This window comes from Sorex araneus, chromosome X, assembly GCF_027595985.1.
Source record: "Sorex araneus isolate mSorAra2 chromosome X, mSorAra2.pri, whole genome shotgun sequence".
Lineage (NCBI taxonomy): Eukaryota > Metazoa > Chordata > Mammalia > Eulipotyphla > Soricidae > Sorex > Sorex araneus.
Window position 1 is genome coordinate 166,851,407 of NC_073313.1, and position 24,880 is coordinate 166,876,286.

Here is a 24,880-nt window from a genome sequence, read left to right on the forward strand (position 1 = left end):
CCCGCCCATTTGTTCCCGGAGGAACGTCCCCGGGGAACGCGGCGCCGCCCGGGTTCGGGTTCCAGGGCCCGGGGGTCCCGCAGCCCCCAGACCCTCCGCGCTCGGAGCCGGGGGCGGGGCCGGGGGTCTCGCGCCCGCGGGGTCTCCCCGTGCACGCCCCCCCCCGGGCAGGGAAGCCCCCGGGATCCCCGCGGGGTGCAGGGCGCCGGGGGAGGGGGGCGGGGCGGCTCCGGGGGTCGCGGGGGCCGCCGGTCACTATGGCAACGCGACCCCCGCTGCTGTCGCCATGGCAGCCGCGCTCCCGCCCGGCCCGGGGGGGTCGCGGCGGGACTGGGCGGGCGGGGGCGTCCCGGGCCGGAACGGAGGGCGCGGGGCGGCGTTTCCGGAGGGCCGCGCGCGCAGCGGACGCGGGGCCGGGGCGCGGGGGGGCGGTGGCGCCGGCCGGGAGCCTGCGAGGGGGATCCCCGGGGGGGAACCGCGTGGGGCGCGGCCGGATGCCGCCCGCGCCGGGCCGCCAGGGGACGCGCCGTCCGGGAGCCCCCTGGCCGGGGCCCCGCGGGGCCGGAAGTGGCGAGCGCGCGCGCGGGGCGCGGGAAGTCTCGCGAGAGCGGCGCCCACTTCCGTCCTCCGCGGCGCCCGGCGCCGTCCCCCGCCCCCCGCCCCTCCCGGTCGGCGCGTCCCTGCGCCCCGCGGGCCGGAGCCGCCGCCGAGCCGTCCCCCGCGCCCCCGGTCCCCGTGCCCGGCCGATGGCGCCCCCCGGCCCGGGAGCCTGACGGACCCGCCGGCCTCGCGGGGGCGCGCGCGGCGATGAGCCTGCGGGGCGCGCAGAGCCTGCGGTGAGCGGGGCGGGGGGCGCGCGGGGTGGGGGCGGGGGGCGCGGGCCGGGGGCTGGGGCGGCCGGGGCGGCCCGCGGGGCTCCTGCGCCCCCGACGCCCGCGCTGCACGCGGGGCGCCCTGCGGCCTTGGGGGCGGGGGCCGGGGGCGCCCTGCGGGCCGGGGGCGGGGGTCGTGCGCCCCCCCAGGCCCCCGCCCGCTGCAAGAGGCCGCACTGCGGGGCCCGGGCGCGAGGGTCCGGCGGGAGGGGGGCGCGGGGCCGTGCGACCCCCAGACCCCCGCGCGCTGCACGCGGCCGCCCTGCGGGTCCCCGGGGCGGGGGTCGCGCGCCCCCAAGATCCCGCCTGCCGCGCGCGGCGCGTCCTGAAGGGGCCGGGCGCGGGGGTCGTGCTGCACGCGGGGTCCCCGCGGGCCTGGCGCTCCGGGGCGCCAGCCGCGCGCCCCCCTCCCGCAGGCAGGGCTGAGGTGGGGGGCGCGGGCGCGTGCCCGGCCGGGGGGCGGGGGGAGACCCCCGGGAACCCTGCGGGGAGCGGGGGCGGCGCCCAGGGTTGCGGGGGGGGGGGGGGGGGGTGCCGGGCTGCAGGGCGGGGGGCGGAGGGGGGGACGCTGGGGAAGGGAAGGGGAAGGGTAAGGGCGCCACCCGGGGGTCCCCGCGAGGCCTGGGGAGGGGCGGGAGGGGAGGGGCGTGGCCCTACGTGTGGCCATGGCCAAGGTCACAGTGGGAGCAGGTGGGCTCCGGGCGCCGCCGGCCCGTCCAGTGCAGAGGCCGGTCCAGGGGGGCCGTCCTTGCTGAGCGCAGCGGGGGTCGCAGGCTTGTCCCCAGACGACCCCCCACCCCCCAGAGCAGCAGCCGTGGGCGAGGGGCATGGGGAGCGCAGGGACCAGGGGGGCGCAGGTCGGCGGCCGAGGAGATGGGACACGGCCCCAGAGGGTCAGTAGGACCCCCGGAGCGTCCCCGGGGCCCCCCTGCACTCCTGGGGGACTCTGCCCTGCCCCCCCCCCCCGCCCACCACAGAGAGGGGTCCCGGCTGGCGTGGCGGGGACGGGCAGGGGGTCCGGTGTGCGCCCCGGGGGACTGTCCACTCCACCCAGCCTGGCCCGTCCTGCCCACCGGGCTCGGACCCTGTGCCCAGCCCCGCAGCGGTGCCAGGCGGGCAGGAGGGCAGCCGATGACCCTCAGGCCGGGGTGGGTTGGGGGCAGGCGGTGCTCCCTCTCCCCCTCGCCCCCTCTCAGCGTTGGTGGCTGTCGCAGACAGCTCGGAGCAGGCAGGCAGGTCCCGGGGTCCGTGTGGTCACTCTGGGCGCCCTTGGCGGGGCCCGCGGGGGCACAGCCCAGCGATGGTGGCCGCCGGCTAGGTGACAGGGCACCGTCCCCTGTGCCTTGCCCTGCCCTGGCGGCGGCTGGGCGGGCGGGCGGGGGAGGGGGGGGACGTGGGTTCCCCTGACGCTGAGTAAATGCGTTCGGGGAGGTGGGCTGAGGGGTCCCGCCCCTGAAAGCCCGGGGTGCGCGGGGCGGAGAGGGGCCCTGTGGCCCCCAGGCTCTGCTGGGGAGGGTCCCCGAGTCGCGGGGGTGGGAGGGGCCGGGCGGGCCGTGGAGGGGAAGGGTCTGGACACGCCAGCCGTGCTCCTCGCGGGCACCAGCCAGCCGGGTGCTGACTTAGGTGCTGACTTGGGGCCGTTCCTCCCCGAGACTCCCCCTCAGTCCTCACGTCACTTCCAGTCCCCCTCTGTTCCCTCCGGTGGGGCCGGAGACTGACCCGGCCGAGGGCCGTGGGGCCAGGGGCAGGGCTGGGTCCCTGGAGCGAGGGGAAGCGGAGAGGAAGGAGATGGCGTTGCCGCGGGCAGCCCCGTTGCGTCCCCGTGAAGACCCCGTGTGCTCGTTGGCTTGCTCTCGCTCTCTCTCCTAGGGATGCTCGCTCTGGACCGGCCCTCCCGGCCCTGTGCTCAGGAGCACTCCAGATGGGCCTCGGGGAACAGCGGGGCTGCCGGGCTCCGGCCGTCTCGGGGCGCTCCCTGCCTGCTGTCCTTCGGAGCCGGGCTTGCATCGGGACAGGGTCCATCTCCGGAGGGGCGGGGTCCCCAGGAGGGGGCTGCTGCTGCTGCTGGGGGCGTCCGAGCTGGGGCCTGGGGCCCGGGGACCCCTGGGCGAGCCCCGGGACTCGGTCTTGCCCCGGGTCCCAGGACGCCCGGTGGGGGCCAGCACCTGCCCGCTGCGGGTCAGTGGCTCCCACAGGCCCTTGTCTCGGCCTGTGCAGGGGCGCGTCAGACCCCACCCACCCGTCCTTGGCCCTGGGATGGCCCCTGCCCCCCTGCCTTGTCGAGTTGGTGGCTTGTAGGTTTTTCGGGTCCCACCCAGCGATGTTCAGGGCTGACTCGCAGCTCTGTGCTCGGGGATCCCTCCTGGCGGGGCTCAGGGGACCCTCGGGGGTGCCGGGGGTCGAACCCTGCCCAGGCGCATGCCAGGTAAGCGCCCTCCCGCCGGGCTCGCTCCCGCCCCCCTTCCTTCCCTGCCTGTTCGCTTGTGTGTTTTGGAGGGGGCTCGCCTGGCAGTGCTCAGACCGGACCCTGGTCGCGGCCTGGCCAGCGGCGTGCACAGCCAGCCCCGTCCCCCCTGCGCCGTCTCTCGGTCCCTCGAGGCCACCATCCCCAGCCACCTCGCCCGCCGGCCCCCCGGGAGCCGGGGCACGTCTGTCGGGGCCGCGAGTCACACGGGGCCTGAGTGATGCCGAGTGCAGGCCCGGGGGCAGGCCTGGGCCCTGTCTGGCCTGGCCTTCAGAACGAAGTAAAGCAAACGGGGCGGGGGCCAAAGAGAGCTGAGGGGAGTAAGGGCTTCCGTAGTACACGGCGACCCCAGGGCCGCCCCAGCACTGCCGGGAGGGCAGCCAGGAGTCGGCCCGAGCACTGCCGGGAGAGTCAGGTGGAGACTGAGCGGAGGGCTGGGCTGATGTGGTCCTGCCTAGTCGGAGCTCGGCCCGATCCTCGGACCCCAGGCACGGGGCTTCCGGCTCGTCCCACCCCACCTCTGCCAGGGGTGACCTGGGCCGGCGGGGCCAGCCTGTGCCCGGGAAGGCCGGGAGGGGGCAGGGTGACTCCCGACTCTGTGCTCAGGGGCCACTCCTCTCGGGGCTCGGGGGACCCTACGGGATGCCGGGGGTTGAACCCGGGTCGGCCGCGTGCCAGGCAGACGCCCTCCCCGCCGTGTCTCCCCGGCCCCCTCCCCTCCCCTCTGCCCTGCGCTGTGCGGGCTGCAGGGCTGCTGTCCAGCTCAGGCCCTGCCTTCCGCAGAGCCCTGGCCTCACGCCTGCCCGCCTGTGCCCGCACTTGGCCAGGGAACACGCGGGGCGAAGGGCTCCCAGTTCCCAGGGCACCTGCCTCCCCCGCCCGCCCGCTGCGGGTCCTTCAGACGCGCCTTTCACCGGAAAGTGGGTTTTTTTTTTTTGCTTTTTGGGTCCCACCTGGTTCTGCACTCAGGAATCACTCCTGGCAGTGCTCAGTGCTCGGGGGACCCTATGGGATGCTGGGAATCGAACCCGAGCCAGCCACGTGCCAGGCCAGCGCCCTCCCCGCTGTGCTCTCGCCCCGGCCCCCCTGCCCCCCTAGCGCGCTGCTCCAGCCATCCCCGTCTCTGTCCTTCCGTCCGGGGGGTGTCAGCTGCTGGTGCTTCTGTCCCGTCTGGGGGCTCCGGGCTGAGTCCCGGCTCAGGCCTCCCTCCTGGTGGGCTCCGGGGGCCCCGGCACACGCCCTCCAGCCGTGTGCGGGGCAGGGCCCGTGGGGCCGGGTGTCGGGGCCTGCTCGAGCGTGCTGGTCCCCTGGAGCTGCGGGGCCAGCCCCTCTGTGCCCGGGGCCTCTGCCACACCCGGCGGTGCCCAGGGCCGACTCCTGGCTGTGTGCTCACTTGGGATCCACCCCGGGGGGGTGCCGGGGCTCGAACCCAGGTTGGCCTCGAGCCAGGCGCCACCTGCGCCTGCCTTCGTGGGCGGCCACCCCGTCCTTCCTGCCCCGCCGGCTGGGGTCGTCTCTGTCCTCTGGTGTCTGGAGGGGCCCTGACGTCCCCCTGCAGGTGCCGACACGTCTCCGCTCGGCCTCCCCCCCCCCCCCCCGCCTCATGTTGCTTTTGGGGCTGGGGCGGGCAGCACACTCAGGGGGATTCCGGGCTCTGGGTTCGAGGCCCGCCGGGGACCACTTGTGTTTCTTCCTCACCTTCCCGGCCTCCGCCTCCCTCCCGCCAGTGGCCCTGGCCCCGTGGCCACCTTCTGTCCCCCAGGGGAAGGAGGGGAAGGGGACAGTCCCCGTTGGCTGGGGGGAGGCGCGGGGAGGCCCCGGGAGGAAGGAATTCCACCCGCCCTGTCGGGCTGGGCCCTGGGCTGGAGGAATGTGCCATAGGGACAGCCTCTCCCCCGCGCCCGGCCGGGAGTGGCCATGCCCCTCCTGGTGCCCAGCCCGGGCAGACATGCTCCTTCTGGCCAGCGCAGTGGGGGGGGTTTCCCGCGGCCCCTGGCCCACCCCTGTCCCAGCGACCCCGGGGCTCGGCGTCTTGGGTGGACCCAGCGTCCAGGGCCTCGGGCCCGTCCCAGTGGCCAGCAGGCCAGCAGCGAGCCCGCCTTTAGGGAAGCGTCGGCAGAAGCCCCAAAGCGGTGAACGGAGCGATTTTGTGTGTGTGTGTGTGTCAGCTTTTGCTTTCGGGGTCACACGTGTTTCCCCCAGGGGGGGCTCCACGTCCGTCCGTCTTTCGTGATTCCGTCTTATGTGGTTTGCAGAGTTGTTGGTGATGATTTGTGGGAGTCAGTGTTCAGCCCTCACCCCGACACCCCTGTTCCTTCCTTCCCCCACCTTTGTCTCCAGTTCTCCCAGCCTCCCTTAAGCTGCCACAGCAGGCCCTCAGGATTTTTTTTTTTTTAATTTTTTTCTCTTTGGGTCCCACCCGGCGATGCTCAGGGCTGACTCCTGGCTCTGCACTCAGGAATCACCCCTGGCAGTGCTCAGGGGACCCTAGGGGATGCCGGGGATCAAACCCGGGTCAGCCGCGTGCCAGGCCAACGCCCTCCCCGCTGTGCTCTCGCTCCAGCCCTGCAGTTTACTTGATGGATCTGACACAGCTCGGATTCGTGGCGAACTTGATTGGGGTTTCCTCTTTGGTCCTTGCATGTTTGGAACCTGTTAGCATCACCAGTCTGTTTGAGCGCTCACACACACACACACACACACACACACACACACACACACACACACACGCACACACACACACACACTCTCTCTCCAGTTTCCTGCTGTGCATCACCAGTCTGTTTGAGCGCTCACCCACACACACACACGCGCGCGCACACACACACACGCACACACACACACACACACACACTCTCTCTCCAGTTTCCTGCTGTGCCGTAAGGCGTGTGACCCGCAGTCTAAACTGCAGGCGTGTGTAAAGAAGGGGTTTAGCTCTGCTCCAGTCACAAAGTCGGTCCAGGGGAGAGCCGAGAATGTCGCCCCGGTGCCGTCCACGGCCCCGAGCAGGACGTCCCACCCGTGGCCGGCTGGCCTCCGCCCTCGGCCCCTCAGAGGAAACAGCCGCGTCCAGCGGCCGCCCGTGCCCACGTTCTTGGACCCTCTGACAGCAGGAGCAGAAGTTGCGTGGACGTGGGAACCAGGAAGGGCCGAGTTCGTGTGGCTCGGTGTTCCCGGCCGGCCGGGCCGGAGCCTTTGTCCCCGGCGTGTGGCCGAGGGCGTCTCGAGTGGTCTGGGCAACCTTGGGCACAGCCGGGCGTCCCGTGTGCTCCTGCTCTGAGCGTGAGCGGGACGTGTCCTTGCAGTCGGGGGGTGCTGGAGCCGTCGGGGTTTGTGGGGGCCAGCGGTGACCTCTCCCTGACTCTGAGTGCGGTTCCCCAGGCGGGGGGACGCGATGCCGTGGCCTTGGCGTGAGCGTGAGTGGGTGGGGGAGGGAGAGGAGCCAGGGGGTCCTGGGGGCTGGGGGGGCGGGGGCTGCAGGCTCACCTTTGAACCCTTGGTTTGTGGGTTGGGGGGGCTCCCCAGTAGAGGGGGACGGGAGGGGCGTGTCCACCTTGTACGCCAGCACGAGCCCCTGGGGCGGGCGGAATGTTCTGGAAGGATGTGGGGGACCGTGAGGGTCTGTCGCGGAGGGCGGCAGGGACCGTGGCCCTGGGGAGGGACGGAGCTCCTGAGAGTCCTGCGGAGGGGGAGGGGGGAAGGGGAGGGGGGGGCCCTGCGCTGGGGCCGGGACGCGGGGTCTGCCCGTCGCTGACGCCTGCTCTTCTCTCCCTTCCAGACAGGCAGAAGTCCTGAAGGCGGACATGACAGGTACGCGCGGGGTGGGGGGGGCTGTGGGGGCTGGCGGGACCTTCCAGAGGGTCAGGCAGGACCTGCAAGGCGTGGCAGCACCTCGGGGTCGGCCCGGTCCTGAGCCAGGGGCCTCGGGGGGCCCAAGAATCGCCCCCCCACCCCCCGCCTCGCAGCCCCCCAAGAGTTCTGCAGTTGTTTCTTTTTTGTTTCACTTTTTGGGTCCCACCCGGGGATGCTCAGGGCTGACTCCCGGCTCTGTGCTCAGGGATCACTCCTGGCGGTGCTCGGGGGACCCTGTGGGCTGCCGGGATTGGCCTGAGCCCGGGGGCCGCGTGCCAGGCGACGCCCCCTCGGCTGTCCCAGGCCCCGTTCTTTGGGTTTGCTTCTGAGGTCCCACCTGGCTGTCTCAGGAGGGCCCCGGGGACCGTGGGGTGCCAGGGGTAGAACCCTCGGCCCCTTCTGCCGGAGCCTGGCGCTGTGCAGCCCCAGGGCCTTAGCCGCTAATGCTGGTCCATGCGGTAGGCGAGATGGGCCGGGCCCAAGCAGTTCCTGTCCCCCCCGGGTGGGGTCGGGCGGGGTCAGCCCTAGGGGCCGGAGAGACCGTGCGGGAGTGAGCACAGTGGCCCTGGCCGGCCCCAGTTCCAGGCCCCAGCCCCGGTCTGACTAGAAGCATCACTCCTGAGCACTGCGGGAGGAGTCCTGGCACCCGCCCCTGCCCCCAGCGCAGTGACAGGGTCTGTAGCGGGCATTGAGGGGTCAGTGTGGGGACCACCCTGGAGGGGAGCGGTCAGCCGGCCTGACCAGCCCTGCACAGGTGTGCCCAAGGCGGGCTGCTGGGCGTCTGCAAGCCCCCGGGAGAGACGGTGCCCACAGCCCCCGGCGGCTGGCAGGACCCACCGGCCCCCTGCCCTGCTCCAAGCCAAGTGCTCACTGGGGTGTCCTGTGCTCATTGCGCAGATTCGAAGCTGGGCCCAGCCGAGGTCTGGACGTCCCGGCAGGCGCTGCAGGACCTGTACCAGAAGATGCTGGTCACCGACCTGGAGTACGCCCTGGACAAGAAGGTGGAGCAGGATCTGTGAGTAGCGGCTCCCGGGGCTAAGAAAGCCAGCACTGTCCTCTCTTTGGGTCCCACCCGGCAGTGCTCAGGGCTGACTCCCGGCTCTGCACTCAGGGATCACTCTGGCGGTGCTTGGGGGGCCCTGTGGGATGCCGGGGATCGAACCCGGGTCACCTGGGTGCCAGGCCCACGCCCTCCCCGCTGTGCTGTCGCTCCAGCCCTGTGAACTTACTTCTTATAATATTTCTAGTCATTTTGTTATGGACGCAATGAGAGATCTATTAAGCTTATAGGTTGGCTCTTCCTGGGGACATCTCGCTATAGATCCCAGACCACAGTGCTCAGGCCCGGTTAGTCTCTCCTAACCCCAGCAGGGCCCTGATTCAGGTACTTTTTGGGTCATGACAGAGTTTGTCCCGTGACCGTGCTCTTAACTTAGTATACTTCTTATGGCGCTTAGACTGTCCTTTTTATTTATTTATTTTTTTTTGCTTTTTGGGTCACACCTGGCAATGCGCAGGGGTTACTCCTGGCTCTGCACTCAGGAATTACTCCTGGCGGTGCTCAGGGGACCATATGGGATGCTGGGAATCGAACCCGGGTCGGCCGCGTGCAAGGCAAACGCCCTCCCCACTGTGCTATTGCTCCAGCCCCAGACTGTCCTTTTTAGATGCCAGGGCAGCTCACAGCTTGCCCTGGGTCCATCCACTCCCTCTGTCGGGACCCTGTCTCAGAGTGCTAGGAACCACAGGCAACTGAGTCAAGTAAATATGACGGGTGCCAGGAGTAAATATTAATTTGGAGCCTACTAACTCCCATGTTAGCTAGCCTGGCACCAACTGTCTTCCTGTGTCCACCCAGAAAGGACATTGCTGGATAAACCACGCCAGTGGCGTAAAGGAAAGGGGAAAGCAGTGTAGCGTCATCAGTGCCTGATGGAGTTGGTGCCTCAGGGACACCATGCTGGGAGTCACTCAGTAAACCTCCACTCCCCTCGGGGGGAGCAGGGACACCCCAACGTTCTGTTTCTGAATAAAATGTTTGACCATTTGTATTACTTTAGATTCGGTCTTCAGTGTTACAAGAAATGTTCAGAGCTGAGTCTTGGGGTGTCTCTAGAAACATATACACCTGTATTTCGCGTCAGGGAGAGCATCTGAATTATCCGTACTGTTTTCAGCTCCACATTGAAGTATTTTGGAAACTGTTTGGAACGGGTTTTAGACGAGGCATTCTTGGGTAAACGCGAGTCTATAAATTTCCCCCAAAGGAAACAGTGTTTGCATTATAAACAGTGTTTTTTTTTCTATAAATCAAGTAAATAGGTATTTTCCCCCTACTAATAAAACTATTGGAAGGTTTTTAGGTGAGTCCACTTAACTCTTTCTATGTGGTAAGGGACAAAATGGCAGATGACCAGATTCCCAGATGAGGAAATAAATGACGGTATGGAAGACCGTTGATCAGTTGGAGCGAGAGCGTTCCCCCGAGGAGAATGTTGAAAGCCATTAAGAGTGGTCTGTTTAGGGCGGGAGTGCTCGTACGGAGGGCTGGGGGTTACCTTACATGTGGCTGACCTGGGTTCAATCCCTGGCCCTCTGTGTGGCCCCCTCAGCCCACCAGGAGTGACCCCTGAGCACTGCTGGGCACGACCCCAAAACGAAGGACACAGAACAGAATACTCTGTTGAGCACGCCTTGCCCTGAGGGCTCTAAGGCTTCCTCTTAGACTGTCTTTGGTTAGGGAGCCTAGAGGCAGCCCCGAAATTGGGATCAGAGACTTGACAGTGGGTCAAGAATAAGATGACACGGGCTGGAGCGATACCCATACACAGGGCTAGACACTGTGCTACCCATAGCACAGTGGGTAGAACATTTACCTGGCATACAACTGACCCGGGTTCGATCCCTGGCATCCCCTAGGGTCCCCCGAGCACTGCCAGGAGTGATTCCTGAGTGCAGAGCCAGGAGTCAGCCCTGAGCATCGCCAGGTGTGGCCCAAAAAGCAAAAAAAAAAAAAAAAAAAAAAAGAAGAAGAAGAAGAAGAAGAAGATATTCTTATTATCATCTTACAATGAGATAGGGGGTTCGGGGGGCTTTTGCCTCGAATGGGGCCGGCCTGGATGTGACCTTGGCATCCTGTCTAGGCTGCTGAGCCCCGCCAGGAGTGAGTCTGAGCGCAGAGACGGGTGTGGCCCAGCCAGAAAGCTGGGTGATCCACAGCCTGTGAATCACTTATTTATTTATTTGCTTTCTGGGTCCCAGGGGTTACCCCGGTGCTCAGGGGTTACTCCCAATGCTCAGGGCTGACTCCCGGCTCTGCACTCGGGAATCACTCCTGGCGGTGCTCGGGGGACCCTATGGGATGTTGGGAATTGAACCCGGGTCGGCCGCGTGCCAGACCAACGCCCTCCCCGCTGTGCTGTCACTCCAGCCCCTTGAATCATTTTTAAAAAGAAAGAAACTCTCCCCCCTTCACCCCCGTGTTTCCGGAGCCTCAAAAATCGAGGTGGGGGCCGGAGAAGATAGTCCAAGGATCGCGGTGCTGCTCTGCACACAGCCAGCTCTTCCTCAAAGCCCCCCATGGTGCGAGCACTGCCAGGGAGGCCCCCGGTGTCCCCAGCACCACTGGGCAGCCGCTCCTGCTGGTCGGTGCCGGGGACCCTGGGGTCTCCCCAGTTCCGAGCAGTCACGGGCAGCCGGTGTGTCTCTCGGCAGCTGGAATCACGCCTTTAAGAACCAGATCACGACCCTGCAGGGCCAGGCCAAGAATCGGGCGAACCCCAACCGGAGCGAGGTGCAGGCCAACCTCTCCCTGTTCCTCGAGGCGGCCAGCGGGTTCTACACGCAGGTCAGTGCCCTGGGGGTCGGGGTCGGGGGTCGGGAAGGGCTGGCCCGCCATCTCGAGCAGGAGGGAAACGGCCTGGAACACTCTCCCCGAGGTCTTCCCAAACCTTGACGTTTGACGTCAGGGTCCAGACGTGACTCGGGGGCCTGAGAAATGGGAGCTGGGAAGGGGAGGGACAGACCCGGACGACCCCTCACGGGCGGATGGCAGGGTGGGGGGGAGGGCAGGTGGGAGCAGGGGGCGGGGAGGGCATGCCATGAGCTGCCGCCGTGTGTCAAACCTGGCTCTTGGCGGGGCCGAGAATAAGAGAATAAGATGACAGACTTGACAGCCTGCCCCTTATTATGTATTTATTTTTTATTGAATTCCTATGAGCTAGTTACCAGCTTTCCTGCTTGAGTGTCAGCCATACAGTGATGGAACCCCCATCCCTCCACCAGGGCACATTCCCCACCACCCATGTCCCCAGTATCCCCCCATCCCACCCTCCCCCTGCCTCCATGGCAGACAATCTCCCCCACACTCTCTCTCTGCTTTGGGGCATCATGGTTTGCAATACAGACACCGAGAGGCCGTCACGGTGTGTCCTTTGTCTACTCTCAGCACACATCTCCCGTCCCGAGCATCCCTCCAACCCTCCCTGACTCAGTGACCCCTTCTCCATCCCAGCCGCCTTCTCCCCCAGCATGTGAGGCAGGATCCCAACTATGGGGCAATCTTCCTGGCTCTGGTCTCTACTGTCCCTGGGTGTCGTCTCACATTTCCCCTGGTGAGGTGCTTTTTGGGTCCCACCAGGCTGACTCCCGGCTCTGCACTCAGGAATCACTCCTGGCGGTGCTCAGGGGACCCTATAGGATGCCGGGGATTGAACCCGGGTCGGCCGCGTGCCAGGCAAATGCCCTCCCCGCTGTGCTGTCTCCAGCCCGTTTCGTGGTATCTCGGTCTGATGGAATGATCTGTTCCAGACGTCTGGCCTAACCCAGGGGTCGTCTGTTTCACAGTGTCTGTGTCTCAGTCTGATCAGATGATGTTTTACACGTCTGGCATCTTCTGATCGAATGATCTGGGTTTCATGACGGGAAGGGGCCCTTGGTCACATCATCCTCAACCCAATCCCAGGGGTCCCACCAGCTCCCCTCTGTCCTTGCCTCACCCCTGCCACCCATCAGCCCCCCTCTGCCCTCGCCTCACCCCTGCCACCCACCAGCTCCCCTCTGTCCTTGCCTCACCCCTGCCACCCACCAGCCCCCTCTGCCCTCGCCTCACCCCTGCCACCCACCAGCCCCCCTCTGCCCTCGCCTCACCCCTGCCACCCCCAGCTCCCCTCTGCCCTCGCCTCACCCCTGCCACCCACCAGCTCCCCTCTGCCCTCGCCTCACCCCTGCCACCCACCACCCCCCCTGCCCTCGCCTCACCCCTGCCACCCACCAGCCCCCCTCTGCCCTCGCCTCACCCCTGCCACCCCCAGCTCCCCTCTGCCCTCGCCTCACCCCTGCCACCCACCAGCTCCCCTCTGCCCTCGCCTCACCCCTGCCACCCACCAGCCTCCCTCTGCCCTCGCCTCACCCCTGCCACCCACCAGCTCCCCTCTGCCCTCACCTCACCCCTGCCACCCACCAGCTCCCCTCTGCCCTCGCCTCACCCCTGCCACCCACCAGCTCTCTCTGTCCCCAGCTCACCCCTGCTCACAGGCTTCGGGAATGGGCGGGTGGTGACTCAGTTTCCCCTTTCAGTAAAGTCAGTGATGGAGCAAGTCTGCCCGGCGGGTGGACTCCAGAGGGCCCCGCGTGTCCCCCGGGCTGGGTGGTCGTCTCGGGAGGCCCGTGGGTTCCCGGGAAGGAGGCGGGGCCGGCCCTCACTGTGGCCCCGCAGCTGCTGCAGGAGCTGTGCACCGTGTTCAACGTGGACCTGCCATGCCGCGTGAAGTCGGCCCAGCTGGGCATCCTGGGCCGGAGGCAGGCGCAGCCCAGCAGCATCGTGCAGCCCCAGTCCAGCTCCTGCTCCTACATCTGCCAGCACTGCCTCGTCCACCTGGGGGACATCGGTGAGCCGGGTGGGGGCGGGGGCTCTGGGCTCGTGTCCCCCCTCCCCCCCCCCCCCCCCCCCCCCGCAGAGACGCTTTTCTGGGACCGCTGGGAACTCGCTTTCGAGTTGATGGTTTGGGCCGCCCCGCAGCGCTGCTCGGGGCTGACTCCGGCTCTGCAGGGCCCGGGGGGCCCCAAGGGATACGGGGCTCGAACCCGGGTCGGCTGCGTGCCGGGCGGGCACCCTCCCCAGCACGGCCCTTGGTGGGGCCCCGGCGTGGGCAGCAGGACAGACCCCGCACACGGGCCGAGAGTCGCTCGCTGTGAGGACGCTTGGTGCCTCTGCGGGTCCCCTCGGACGGGGCGGCTGGCGTCTGTCTGTCCGTCCGTCCGTCCGTCCGTCCGCCCGCCCTTACGCGCGCTCCCCCCAGCCCGCTACAGGAACCAGACCAGCCAGGCCGAGTCCTACTACCGGCATGCGGCCCAGCTCGTCCCCTCCAACGGTGAGTGGGCGCACGTAGAACATTCCAGAACAGAGCCCCGTGGCAGTGGGTTTGGCCTTGGGGATCGCCAGAGGCGGGCGCTGGCCCGGTGGCCGCGGGGCGGAGGCTCAGGGAGGGCCCGGGCGGCCCACAGGTGAGCTGAGGCGCGGCTCCGCCCCCAGGTCAGCCCTACAACCAGCTGGCGATCCTGGCCTCCTCCAAGGGCGACCACCTGACCACCATCTTCTACTACTGCCGCAGTATCGCCGTCAAGTTCCCCTTCCCTGCTGCCTCCACCAACCTGCAGAAGGCACTTTCCAAAGCCCTGGAGAGGTTGGCAGCCGCGCGCGCGCGCGCGTGTGTGCGTGTCCATGTGTCTGTGTGTGCGCATGTGTGTGTGTGTACGCATGTATGTGGGGGGGATGGCCAGGAGGCTGCAGCCGCGTGCGCGTGCGTGTATATGTGTGTGTGTGCACGCATGTATGTGGGGGGGATGGCCGGGAGGCTGCAGCTGTGCGTCTCCGATGTTTTTCGGCGGCAGCATCCGGCCCGGGGAGGGGGGAGTGGCAGGCTGGCCCCCGGCCCGCGGCTCAGGCCGGGTGTCTCCTCGCAGCCGGGACGAGGTGAAGACCAAGTGGGGCGTGTCGGACTTCATCAAGGCCTTCATCAAGTTCCACGGCCACGTGTACCTCAGCAGGAGCCTGGAGAAGCTCAGCCCGCTGCGCGAGAAGCTGGAGGAGCAGTTCAAGGTGGGCGGGGACGCGGGGCGGGGCCTGGGGCGGGTGGGGGCGGGGCCAGGACGAGGCTGGGGCGGTACCCAGGAGGGGGCGGTGCCTGGACGAGCCGGGGCGGGGCCGGGACGAGCTGGGCCGGGCTGGCCCGCCCGCGCCTGAGCCCGGTGGGCTCTGCCCGCGGGGTCGCGGCGCGGGGTGACGCGTGCCTCCGCCCGCAGCGCCTGCTGTCGCAGAGGGCCTTCAGCTCGCAGCAGCTGGTGCACGTGACCGTGGTGAACCTGTTCCAGCTGCACCACCTGCGCGACTTCAGCAGCGAGGCCGAGCCCCACAGCTACGGCCCCGACGAGCAGCTGTGCTGGACGCAGCTGCTGGCCCTGTTCAGTGAGTGCCGGGGCCGGGCGGGGCGGGGGCAGGGGCGGCCGGCGCGGACCCCCACCCACTCAGCCCTCCCCCCGCAGTGTCCTTCCTGGGCACGCTGTGCCGCTGCCCGCTGGAGAGCCCCGCCCCAGGGGAGCCCGGCCCCGCCTTCCCGCTGCCCGCCGTCAAGGTGTCCATGGACTGGCTGCGGCTGCGGCCCCGCGTCTTCCAGGAGGCCGTGGTGGATGAGAGGCGCTAGTGAGTGTCAGCACCGGGGGTGTAGCCAATTTGGGGGTGGGGTCAGTGGGGTCAGCGGGGGTGTGGTCAGTGTGCGGGGCGCGGCTCAGGGTCCTCTCCGCCCGCAGCATCTGGCCCTGGCTCATCGCGCTGCTCAACAGCTTCCAGCCGCATGAGGAGGACCTGTCCAGCACCAACGGTACCGCTCCCGCCCGCCCCGGCCCGAGGCCAGCTAGGGAGGGGCCCAGAGACCCCGCCCCGCGGTGCCGCCGAGTTCTCCATCCCCCCCTCACGCCCGCAGCCCTCTGAGGGAACGGCCTTTCCCTGGCGTTGCTGTGACTGTGCGGTTCCCGAGGGTGCCCTCACATCCTGGCACTTCGGGCGACTGGGAGCACGGGCTCCCCTCGTTCTCTTGGGCAGGAACGTTTGAGGGGCCCCCTTCCCGCCCCCCCAGGAAGCAGGTGCAGCTTTGGATGTTTCACGTGGAAGCAGCTTGGGGGTGGAATTCTTAACAGCTGCGTAATATTCCACCCACTTACGGCCTCGCTGACTCAGCCATTTACTTGGTCTTGTTCTTCCCCTATGTTTTCGGGGGAGCGTAGGGGGCTCACCCAGCAGTGCTCAGGGCTACTCCTGGCAGCGCTCAGGGATCCCAGTGGGATGCCCGCGAGGCTGTGCCCGCCCCTGTGCTCAGACCGGGCCTGCCCGAGCCCTATGGATCCCGTCATGGCACCGTCCAGCTGGCGCTTGCTGGCGCTGTCTCTCCCTCTGGGTCATGGCCTCGCGGTCCTGCCTTCGGGCGTCTTGTTACGATGCCGCGTGTCGGGCTGTGCCCAGGGTCTGCCGTTGTCACCCGCTCCTGAGCGGCGTCACTGCATCCTGAGCCACTCAGAAGCAGAGCGACCGTCTAGGCCTGAGGGAAGGTCCTGGGGGCGTCCCCTTCCCAGTAGCCCCCTTGGCCAGACGCCTGAGCAGGGTCGCCACGGGGACGAGCACCAAGCCCCGAGCCTCGGGGCCTGCACACTCACCGCAGCTGATCTCTGCCTTCCCAGCCACACCGCTGCCCGAGGAGTTTGAGCTACAGGGCTTCCTGGCGCTCCGGCCCTCCTTCAGGTACTCAGGGCTGGGCCCTGACACGCGTGCACACGCGCACAACAGACGCACACGTGCAGACACACGCACTGATGCACACACATGCACAAACGCACATGCACACACAACACTTGCACAGATTCACGTGTGCACAGACACTTGTGTACCACTCGTGCTCACACACATGGATGCACCTATGCAAATACATGTAGACGCATGTGCACGTGGACACATTTGCACGCACACATATGCACACTCACACAGATGCTTGTGTGCACACAGATACATACAGGTGCATGTGCACACATGCACGTGTGCACACGCTCATGTTCACTGACACATGCCCAGATGCACATGTGCACACAGACGTGCACACATGTACACGCCCAGGTGCACACACGCACACAGGCACACACACTCAGGCAGTGAACACACACACACAGTGGTCACAGCGTTGCCCAACGGGCCGTCTCTGACCGGGACTCCAGGGTGACCGGGGAGGGGCGGGCCCTGGCCCTGCACAGAGGCCGGCGTGAGCCAGAGGCTGTTCCGTGGTGGCGCAGACGCACGGGCGGGGCCCACAGCCGTGCTCGGGGGTCCTTGGCACTCCTGGCTGGCCTGTGCCGGCCCCCGGGCCTGACGAGACGCGCCCCGGGCCGCCGTGCCCCCTGACCCCGCTCTCGCCCCATCGCGGCAGGAACCTGGACTTCTCCAAGGGCCACCAGGGCGTCCCGGGTGACAAGGAGGGCCAGCAGCGGCAGATCCGGCAGCAGCGCCTCATCTCCATCGGCAAGTGGATCGCCGACAACCAGCCCAGGTTGGCCCGGCCTCCCGCGCTGCCGCGGCACCAGCCGCCTTCACAGCCTCTGACGGGGCCTCGCACCCGTCCTGGCCCCCACAGCGGCCGTGTCTGAGGGGACTTGCCCTCCGCGCAGTCCCCACGGGCCGGGGCCATGTCCTGCGCGGGTGGGGGGTGTAGACCATGGTCAGTCGGGCTGTGGGTCTAGAACCAGTAGTCAGTCGAGGCTGTGAGTCTAGAACCTGTGGTCAGTCGGGGCTGTGAGTCTAGAACCCGTGGTCAGTCGGGGCCGTAGTACACGTCAGCTCGCGGGCTGTGACACACGATCAGCCCTTGGGGGTGAGGCGCAGACTGCCCTGGGTCCCCAGAAGGCCCCGGAGCGTGCGGTGGGGTCGGGGGTCAGTGTGTCCTGGGAGTTGCTCTCGGCCCGGGGCGTGGCGGGTCGGGGCCCCCAGCGGTTGGGGCGGACCCCGGCTGCTGCTGGCTGCTGCCTCCGGGTCTCGGATTTTCACCCATGGATCTGTCTCCACTCTTTCCAGGCTGATTCAGTGTGAGAATGAGGTAGGGAAACTGTTGTTTGTCACAGAGATCCCCGAGCTCATCCTGGAAGATGCCCGCGACGCCACAGAGAGCCTCATCCCTCCAGAGCCGGCGGCGCCCAAGCCCCCGAGCGTGGAGGGGAGCCCCCCGGGGCTGAAGCCCGTGCTGGCGGCGGGCCGCGGCGAGCCGGGGGAGAAGCTAGGGGTCTCCTTCAAGGAGGGCAGCAAGCCCCGCGACGCCGGCCGGGAGCCGGCCAGGACCTTCCCCCCCAAGGAGGTGAGGCGGGCGGGCGGGGTCACCCGAGGGGTGCCTGGTGGGTGCCGCAGCCAGCCCTCGGGGTCTCCGGGGCGGGGGAGTTGACGCAGTTCGGGGGGACTCGGGGGTGGTTGTTGGCTGGAAGGAAGATGCAGGTTCTTAGGGGAAGGTGCCGGTTGCGTGGTTCCACCTTAGGGTCGTCCTGGCCCCCTGGAGACTTGTCTAGGGCCCGAGTCTCGGGGGAGACCAGGTTTCCTGTCCCTGTCCAAACAGGAGGGGGTCTTCAGGGGGCCGGAGCACAGCGGGGAGGGTGTTTGACTTCCGCCCGACCGACCCGGGTTCGATCCCCGGCATCCCCCAGGGTCCCCCGAGCACCGCCAGGAGTGATTCCCGAGTGCAGAGCCAGGAGTCAGCCCTGAGCATCGCCGGGTGTGGCCCAAAGCCCACCTTACCCACCTCTGTTCCCCACCCCCAAGGAAAGAGAGGAAAGGCTCTTGGCTCCCTGCGGGTGTGGCCCGAGCACTGGGTTGGAGAGTCAGTGGGTCTGTGCACTTGGCTCAGGGCCTGGAACCGCCCCTCCGCGCCTGTGTCTCCCGGCGGGCGGGGGGTAGGGCCCGCTTGCCCCACACCCTCGAGGGCCAGCCCACCTTCCGCGCCCGCCCCCAGCTGCAGCCAGCCGTGGCTCCCTTCGCCCGGCCAGAGGCCCCAGGTGGACCCTCCGGGAGTCCGTGAGGCCGCCCAGGTGCCTCCTGTGTTGAGGCCGGGCCGGCCTGGGGAAGGCCAATGTGACAGAGCTGAGACCCGGTGGGCCAGAGGGTGGTCCACGGGGAGGGCACGTACGTTCATCCCAGGAACCCCGAGCACTGCCGGGGGTGACCCCTGAGGCCCGCCAGGAGTGACCCCTGAGCACTGCGAGGGGTGTCTCCCCACCCTCCCTCCCAGAGAACCCCCTTTGCTTCAGTTGTGAGTTCAGTCAGCGGCTTTGGCTTTCCCGCTTCTGCCTGGGGAGTTGCGGGCAGGCGGCCCTGGGCGCGTCCGTCGGGGAGGGCGTTGGCCTGGCGCGCGGCCGACCCGGGTTCGATCCCCGGCATCCCGTGGGGTCCCCGAGCCCTGAGCACCCCTGGTGTGGCCCCCAAACCCAGAGTCGAGTAGTTTGGCTGGAGAGTTGGTCCCTGGTGGGAAGCCCGCCTCGTGGGGGAGGGGCGGGCAGGGACGGGACCACCTGACTCGGGGGAGGGGCACACGGGGGTCCCCAGTGCCCGCCACAGAGGCCGGCCGGGGGCGCGGAGAAGGGGACACTCGGGGGACCGAGGGGGGGCTTGGCGCACCATCTGCTGATGCTGGGTCGCGGCCCCCGGCCCTGCTCGGCGACCCGCTGACCCCGCGGCCGTCTGGCCCGTCCCAGGCGAAGGCGCAGACGGAGCTGAGGAAGACACCCGTGTCCGAAGCCAGGAAGACGCCCGTGACGCCGACGGCGAGTCCCGCCAGCAGCTCCCAGTTCATCCCCATCCACCACCCCGGGGCCTTCCCCCCGCTGCCCAGCCGGCCCGGTGAGTCCGCGCGAGGCCGAGGCTGCAGGTCTGTCCCAGGCGGGACGGAGGTGGGTGGGCCGCTTGCAGGACAGTCCCCTTCCCGCCCCTCGCGCCCACCCTCACGGAAACGCAGTTCAGGGCCCTTGCGCAGACCTGAGGGCTGACCCCCACTGCTTCATGGCCGTAGCCATGCTCGGCCGCACCCGGGCCCGTGGTGAGCGGCTTCTTCCCCCCCCCCGCCCCCCGCAGGGTTCCCGCCCCCGACCTACGTGATCCCGCCGCCGGTGGCCTTCCCCATGGGCTCGAGCTACACCTTCCCGGCCGGCGTGTCTGTGCCGGGCACGTTCCTGCAGCCCGCGGCCCACGCTGCGGCCGGGAGCCAGGGCCCCGCCGGGAAGCAGTCCCACATCCCCTACAGCCAGCAGCGGCCCTCGGGGCCCCCCCTCGCCCCCCCGCCCGCGCAGCCCCCCTCGCCCGCCGGCCCCCTGCAGGTGCCCGCACTCAGCCAGCAGCAGTCGCCCACCAAGGCCGGGCCCGCCCCGGGCAAGAGCCCCCCGCACCACTCTGGGTTTCAGCAGGTGGGTCCGTCCGTCTGTCTGTCCTCCCGCCCGCCCTCGGGAGCTTGTGCAGCCGCTTCCTGCCAAACTGGGTGTGATTTGGGGGCACGGAAGTCCGAGGAAGACACACACGCGTCCCCTTTTGAAAGAGCAGGGGATGGTCATGAAGCCCCTTTGTCCTGGGCACGGGTCAGCAGCAGCCCCGCCCTGGGGGACGCGAGGGGATGGAGCCCAGCCTCAGGCATGCGTGGGGAGCATGTGCGTGCATGCACATATCCACACGTACACACATGCATACACACACATGCATGCCCACATGCACGACCACAAGTACATGCATGCACATATGCACATGTACACGCATGCACATATGCACACATACACATGCATTCCCACATGCACAACCATGCGTACATGCATGCACCTATGCACACGTACACACGTGCATGCACGCACGTATGCACGCGTACACGCATCTGCGCCCACACGCATGGGGCTCACTCACGCGCGCACACCCGCTCACACCCGCTCAAGTGCGGCCTCGGCCCGGCTGCCCGGCCTCACGCCTGGCCCCTCCCGCCCAGTACCCGCAGGCCGACGCCGCCAAGCAGCTGTGGAACCCGCCTCAGGTCCCGGGCCCGCTGGGCCGGGTCCTGCCCCTGAAGGAGCCGAGCTTCCTGCCGGCCCAGGCGCCCCTCAGGCTCTTCGAACCGCCCCTGCCGCCCCCCGGCACGCAGCCGCCGCTGGAGAAGCCGAAGCCCTTCCCGCTGGAGCCCTACGGCCACAGCCCCGCCGACCGCAGCCACGAGCTCTATTGGGACCGCAGGGCCGTGCGGGCCCAGCAGGCGGGGCTGGAGCGCCGGGCCAAGCGGCCGCCCGGAGGCTTCCGGCCCGAGCAGGACGCCGCGCCCAGGGCGCCCTTCGAGGTCAGTCGTCACCCAGCTCCGGGCCTGGGCTGGCCCAGTTGCTGTTTCACCTGCGTGTGAATGTGTCTCTGCACACATGTGCTTGGCATGTTGTGTGCGTGTGCACATGTCATGTGGGTGTGCCGTCGCATGTGTGTGTGACGTGCTGATGTCTGAACATGCATATACACATTTGTGTGCACGTGTATCACGTGAGTATGCGGGTATGTGCAGTTGCGTGGAATCTACGCACGTGTGTCACATGAGTATGTGGTGTATGTGCGTGCATGTGTGTGTGGTCTGCGCAGGAGTATGCAGGCATATGTACGAGTGTGCATGTGTGTCATGGGAGTGCAGACGCATGTGCAGTGTGTGTGCGCATGTGTGTCATGTATGTGGGTGGGTGTGCCTGTATGTGCAAACACGTGTATGCATGGGTGTGTCACGTGAGTATGCGGGGGTGGTACATGCGTGTATGTGTGCCCGTGCTATGTGAGTATGCGAGTGTGTGCGCGTGTGTGCGTGCTCTGGGCTGCTGAGGGACTCATGTCTGCCGGGGCCGAGCCTGCGTGTCGGCCGCTGTCCGCGGAGGGAGAGGAGGGTTAGACCAGGCTCGCCGCTCCCCGCCCCCCTCGTCCTTGTGCCCTGCCCTTGCCTCGCTCTCGCCTGGGCCCACTAACCCGCTCGCCCGCGCCCGCCGCTCACGGCGCCCCTTTCTGTCACTAGGACCCCAAGGGCTCCCCTCTGCTCCCCCCGGACCTGTTAAAGAGTCTGGCCGCCCTGGAGGACGAGGACGAGCTGCTTCTCTCTAACCCTCCCGACCTTTACCCCGCTCTGCTGGGGCCGCTCGTCTCGCTCCCCGGACGGAGCCTGCTTGTATGTACCCGCCCGCCCCGCCCTGCCCTCCGCCCCCCGCTGCCGCCTCTGCTCTCGGCCGCTCTCGCTGTCCCTCCCCCGCGAGCACAGGAGCACCCAGAGAACAGGCCCGGGGGGCTCTCGGGGGTCTCCGAGGGGGCGCGGCCCAGCCCTGATGGGTCTGGCAGCCCCCGGCCCGCACGCTTAGCTGCTCCGCCCTGGGCTTTGGGGGCCGCTGCGGGGCTGCAGGGCTGCGGGGCCTGGCGCGGGCACGCGGGCTGGGGCAGGGCCGAGAACCAGCTCGAGGCTTGAATCTTAAAAATAGGGTCTGTGGGGCGGGGGCGAGAGCACAGCAGGGAGGGCGCTGGCCTGGCACACGGCCGACCCGGGTTCGATCCCCGGCATCCCCTAGGGTCCCCCGAGCACCGCCAGGAGAGATCCCTGAGCACAGAGCCGGGAGTCAGCCCTGAGCACCACCGGGTGGGACCCAAATAGCAGAAGGAAATAATAAGAAGGGCCTCGGGCCAGAGCGACAGGATGGCGGGGAGGGCCTCTGGGTTTAGGCCCCGGCGCCCACAGGGTCCCCTGAGAACAGCGAGGGGTGGGCAGGGGGTCCAGGCTCGTGCTTTGCAGGAGGCAGGCTGGCACCTCACCCGGCCCCCACACCACCAGGAGCAACACCCTGGGGCCCCCAGGGTGGCCCCCAGACCGAGCTGACAAAAAAAAAAAAAAAACCAGCCTGCGTCTCAGCGCTCAGGGCTGCCCTGGCAGACGGGAGGGGATGCGAGTGCTTAGACCAGACTTGCTCCCCGCTTAGACCAGACGTGCTCCCCGCTTAGATCAGACGCGCTCCCTGCTTAGACCGGACGCGCTCCCCACTTAGACCGGACGCGCTCCCCGCTTAGACCAGATGTGCTCCCCACTGAGCCGTCTCCCGCACCCAGCCCTGGGCGTTACGGGCCAGGGTCAGCCGTGACCCCTCTCTCTGGGGCTGGGGGGTGCCGTGGCCAGGCCGCTCCGGGCACTGGTGTCTCGAGGGGCCGTGTCCTCCCTGGGGGTCTCCCCGCGACTCCATGGCTCACGGCGCCTTCTCTCCCGCCTGAAGCAGACGCTGCTGGAGAAGCCGTCGGAGCTCATCTCTCACTCCTCCTCCTTCCTGTCCCTCACCACCGGCTTCTCGCTCAACCAGGTGAGCCCCCGCCCCCTTCCGGCCCGGGCCACACTCCGCCGGGACCCCCCCACCCCCTCCCGGGCTGACTCTGGCGCCTTCCAGGAGAGACACCCGTCTCACAGCGTGTTCAACGAGGTGTACGGGAAGAGCACCAGCCCCTCGGCAGAGCTGCACCCCGCCATGGCCCCCCGCGAGACCTCCCTCTACTCCCTGTTCGAGGGGACGCCCTGGTCGCCATCGCTTCCTGCCAGCTCAGGTGTGGCCTGGGGTCAGTGGGGGGCGGGGGCGCGGGTGCCCTGTACGGGCCCTGGGGCACGTCGCCTGGGGGTGACTGATTTGTAAAGAAGTTTGGGGGCGGGGGCAAGAGTACAGCGGGGAGGGCGTTGGCCTGGCACGCAGCCCACCCGGGTTTGACCCCCGGCATCCCATAGGGTCCCCCGAGCTCCGCCAGGAGTGATTCCTGAGCACAGAGCCAGGAGTCAGCCCTGAGCATCACCGGGTGTGACCCAAAAAGCCAAAAAGAAAAAGTTCGGTCAGTGGAGATGGGGCTTCAGTCGACCCCCAGGGGCCTATCCGCAGCTTCTGTGGCCCCTGGGTGTGCTTCTCTGGTCGGGGACCACACCCCGCAGTGCGCGGGGCTCTGTCCCGGCTCTGGGCCCCGTCCCTGTCTGTGGGGGGCCGGGATGTCCTTGGGGCGGCCCCCACCCTGCGCACCCCGCGTCACCTCTTCCTCCTCCTGGCCCCCAGATCACTCGACACCAGCCAGCCAGTCCCCCCACTCCTCGAACCCCAGCAGCCTGCCCAGCTCCCCGCCCACGCACGGCCACGGGGCCGCAACCTTCTCCTCCTTCGGGCCCATTGGGGCCCCCGACAGCCGCGAGCGCAGGGGCGCTGACCGCTGGAAAGCCGACAAGCCCGGTGAGCACCAGGGAGGGGGCGGGGCTGGCGGGTGAGGGCGGGGCAAGGGCTAGGGGTGGAGCGGGGCTGGCGGGTGAGGGGCGGGGCGAGGGCGAGGGGTGGAGGGGCGGGGCAAGGGCGAGGGGTGGAGCAGCGGGCGAGGGGCGGGGCGGGGTGTCTGCCCGTCCCCGCCCATCTGAGCCCATCTGTCCCTGTCCCAGCCATGCGTGGGTTCGGCTCCGATTACCTCTCGGCCGCGCCGGCCTCTGACAGCGGCTGGCAGCAGCCCAGCTCAGCCGGCGGCCCCTGGACCGGCCACGGCGCCGCCGTCGAGGACTCGTCCACCGTCCTGATGGAGAGCCTGAAGGTGAGCGCCGGGGGAGGGGCGGGCGGACGGACGGACGGACGGGGAGGGCCGGGCTGCTCCCCCCACCACCCCGCCCCGCCCTGACCTGCCGCACCGCCCGCAGTCCATCTGGTCCAGCTCCATGATGCAGCCCGGCCCGTCGGCGCTGGAGCAGCTGCTGATGCAGCAGAAGCAGAAGCAGCAGCGCGGACACGGGACCCCGAACCCGCCGCACTGAGGCCGCAGCCGGATCCAGAGGCGGGAGAGGCGGGCGAGGCCCCGCGGCGAGGGCCAGCGCCCAGCGGCCGGCCAGTGCACGGAGCACCGGCCCCGAGGCCCGGCGCGGAGGCCGCCCGGACAGCGCCCCCCGCCCGGTGGGCGCCCCCGGCAGCCGCGAGGGCAGGCGGGGCGGGCGCGGCAGCCCGGGAATAAAGAGGCTTTGCCCACCGCTCCCGGCCGCGGGCTGGAGACGCCGCTGCCCGTCGGGGACGGGGGCGCAGGGCGCAGGCCCGGCCCCGCTCAGGGCTGCCCGACGGGCCCGCCGTGGGGGCCGCGCGAGCCCCCCGCCCGCTTCCCCGCTGTGTGGTAGCCGGGACCCCACAGAGACGGGTGGGGGGCCGGGTCGCAGGAAGGAGCCCACGGCCCTGGGCCGGTGCCCCCGGACGCGCCATGGGGGTTGGGGTCTGGCTTTTCTCTCTGGATGGGCGAGGGCCCCGGTGAGGCCCTGGAGACCCTGGCACGGCCCCCGCCCCGCGCGTGTCCCCGCGCGTGCAACAGCTCAGCTCCGGCAGCTGCGACATTCCAGCCTGGCACGGCCCCGCCCTCCCGCAGCCCGCGTCTTCTGCATGAGAACTCGGTGTGTGGACTGTGTTGGCGGCTCCCAGCCCAGAGGGAGAGGAGAGTCACCGGAAACCGGTTTCGTGTCGTAACCCGACTTCGTGTTCGCTTTTCTGTTTGGATTTCTGTTCCGTTGGGGCTGCTCTGTGCCCGGTGCGGCTGCTGAGGTCAGCTGTGCCTCAATTAAACCAGTTCTCCATCCACGCCCGCGTCCAGCAGCCCTTTGTG

General features: G+C 68.7%; 1 protein-coding gene across 5 annotated transcripts; it reads left to right on the forward strand.

Annotated features, from left to right (window-relative positions):
• The first annotated feature begins 663 nt into the window (after positions 1-663).
• On the forward strand, positions 664-24,853 carry SMG7 (SMG7 nonsense mediated mRNA decay factor). 5 transcript variants are annotated; one of them, XM_055121597.1, is made up of 23 exons: positions 664-836; positions 7,115-7,146; positions 8,086-8,203; positions 10,903-11,035; positions 12,905-13,076; positions 13,488-13,559; positions 13,721-13,871; positions 14,152-14,287; positions 14,491-14,653; positions 14,731-14,887; positions 14,995-15,065; positions 15,919-15,979; positions 16,656-16,775; positions 17,297-17,573; positions 18,958-19,102; positions 19,334-19,662; positions 20,226-20,567; positions 21,273-21,422; positions 22,507-22,590; positions 22,675-22,828; positions 23,320-23,490; positions 23,691-23,836; positions 23,940-24,853. In XM_055121597.1, exons 1-23 carry the CDS (start codon positions 808-810, stop codon positions 24,051-24,053), a joined length of 3,327 nt encoding a protein of 1,108 aa, XP_054977572.1. In that variant the 5' UTR covers positions 664-807; the 3' UTR covers positions 24,054-24,853. The 5 variants fall into 5 exon arrangements, with proteins under 5 accessions (XP_054977572.1, XP_054977575.1, XP_054977573.1 ...); XM_055121598.1 differs by having other exon boundaries at positions 665-836; positions 22,510-22,590; XM_055121599.1 differs by having other exon boundaries at positions 723-836; positions 7,119-7,146.
• Positions 24,854-24,880: the final 27 nt, after the last annotated feature.

What these genes read in the sequence shown, in the direction of transcription:
- SMG7 (XM_055121597.1), top strand. Translation starts at nt 808, where the DNA reads ATGAGCCTGCGGGGCGCGCAGAGCCTGCG. An exon ending in CCAGCTCGTCCCCTCCAACG is followed by an intron (nt 13,560 to 13,720) that starts GTGAGTGGGCGC and finishes CTCCGCCCCCAG; the next exon opens with GTCAGCCCTACAACCAGCTG. An exon ending in CGCCCAGGGCGCCCTTCGAG is followed by an intron (nt 20,568 to 21,272) that starts GTCAGTCGTCAC and finishes TTCTGTCACTAG; the next exon opens with GACCCCAAGGGCTCCCCTCT.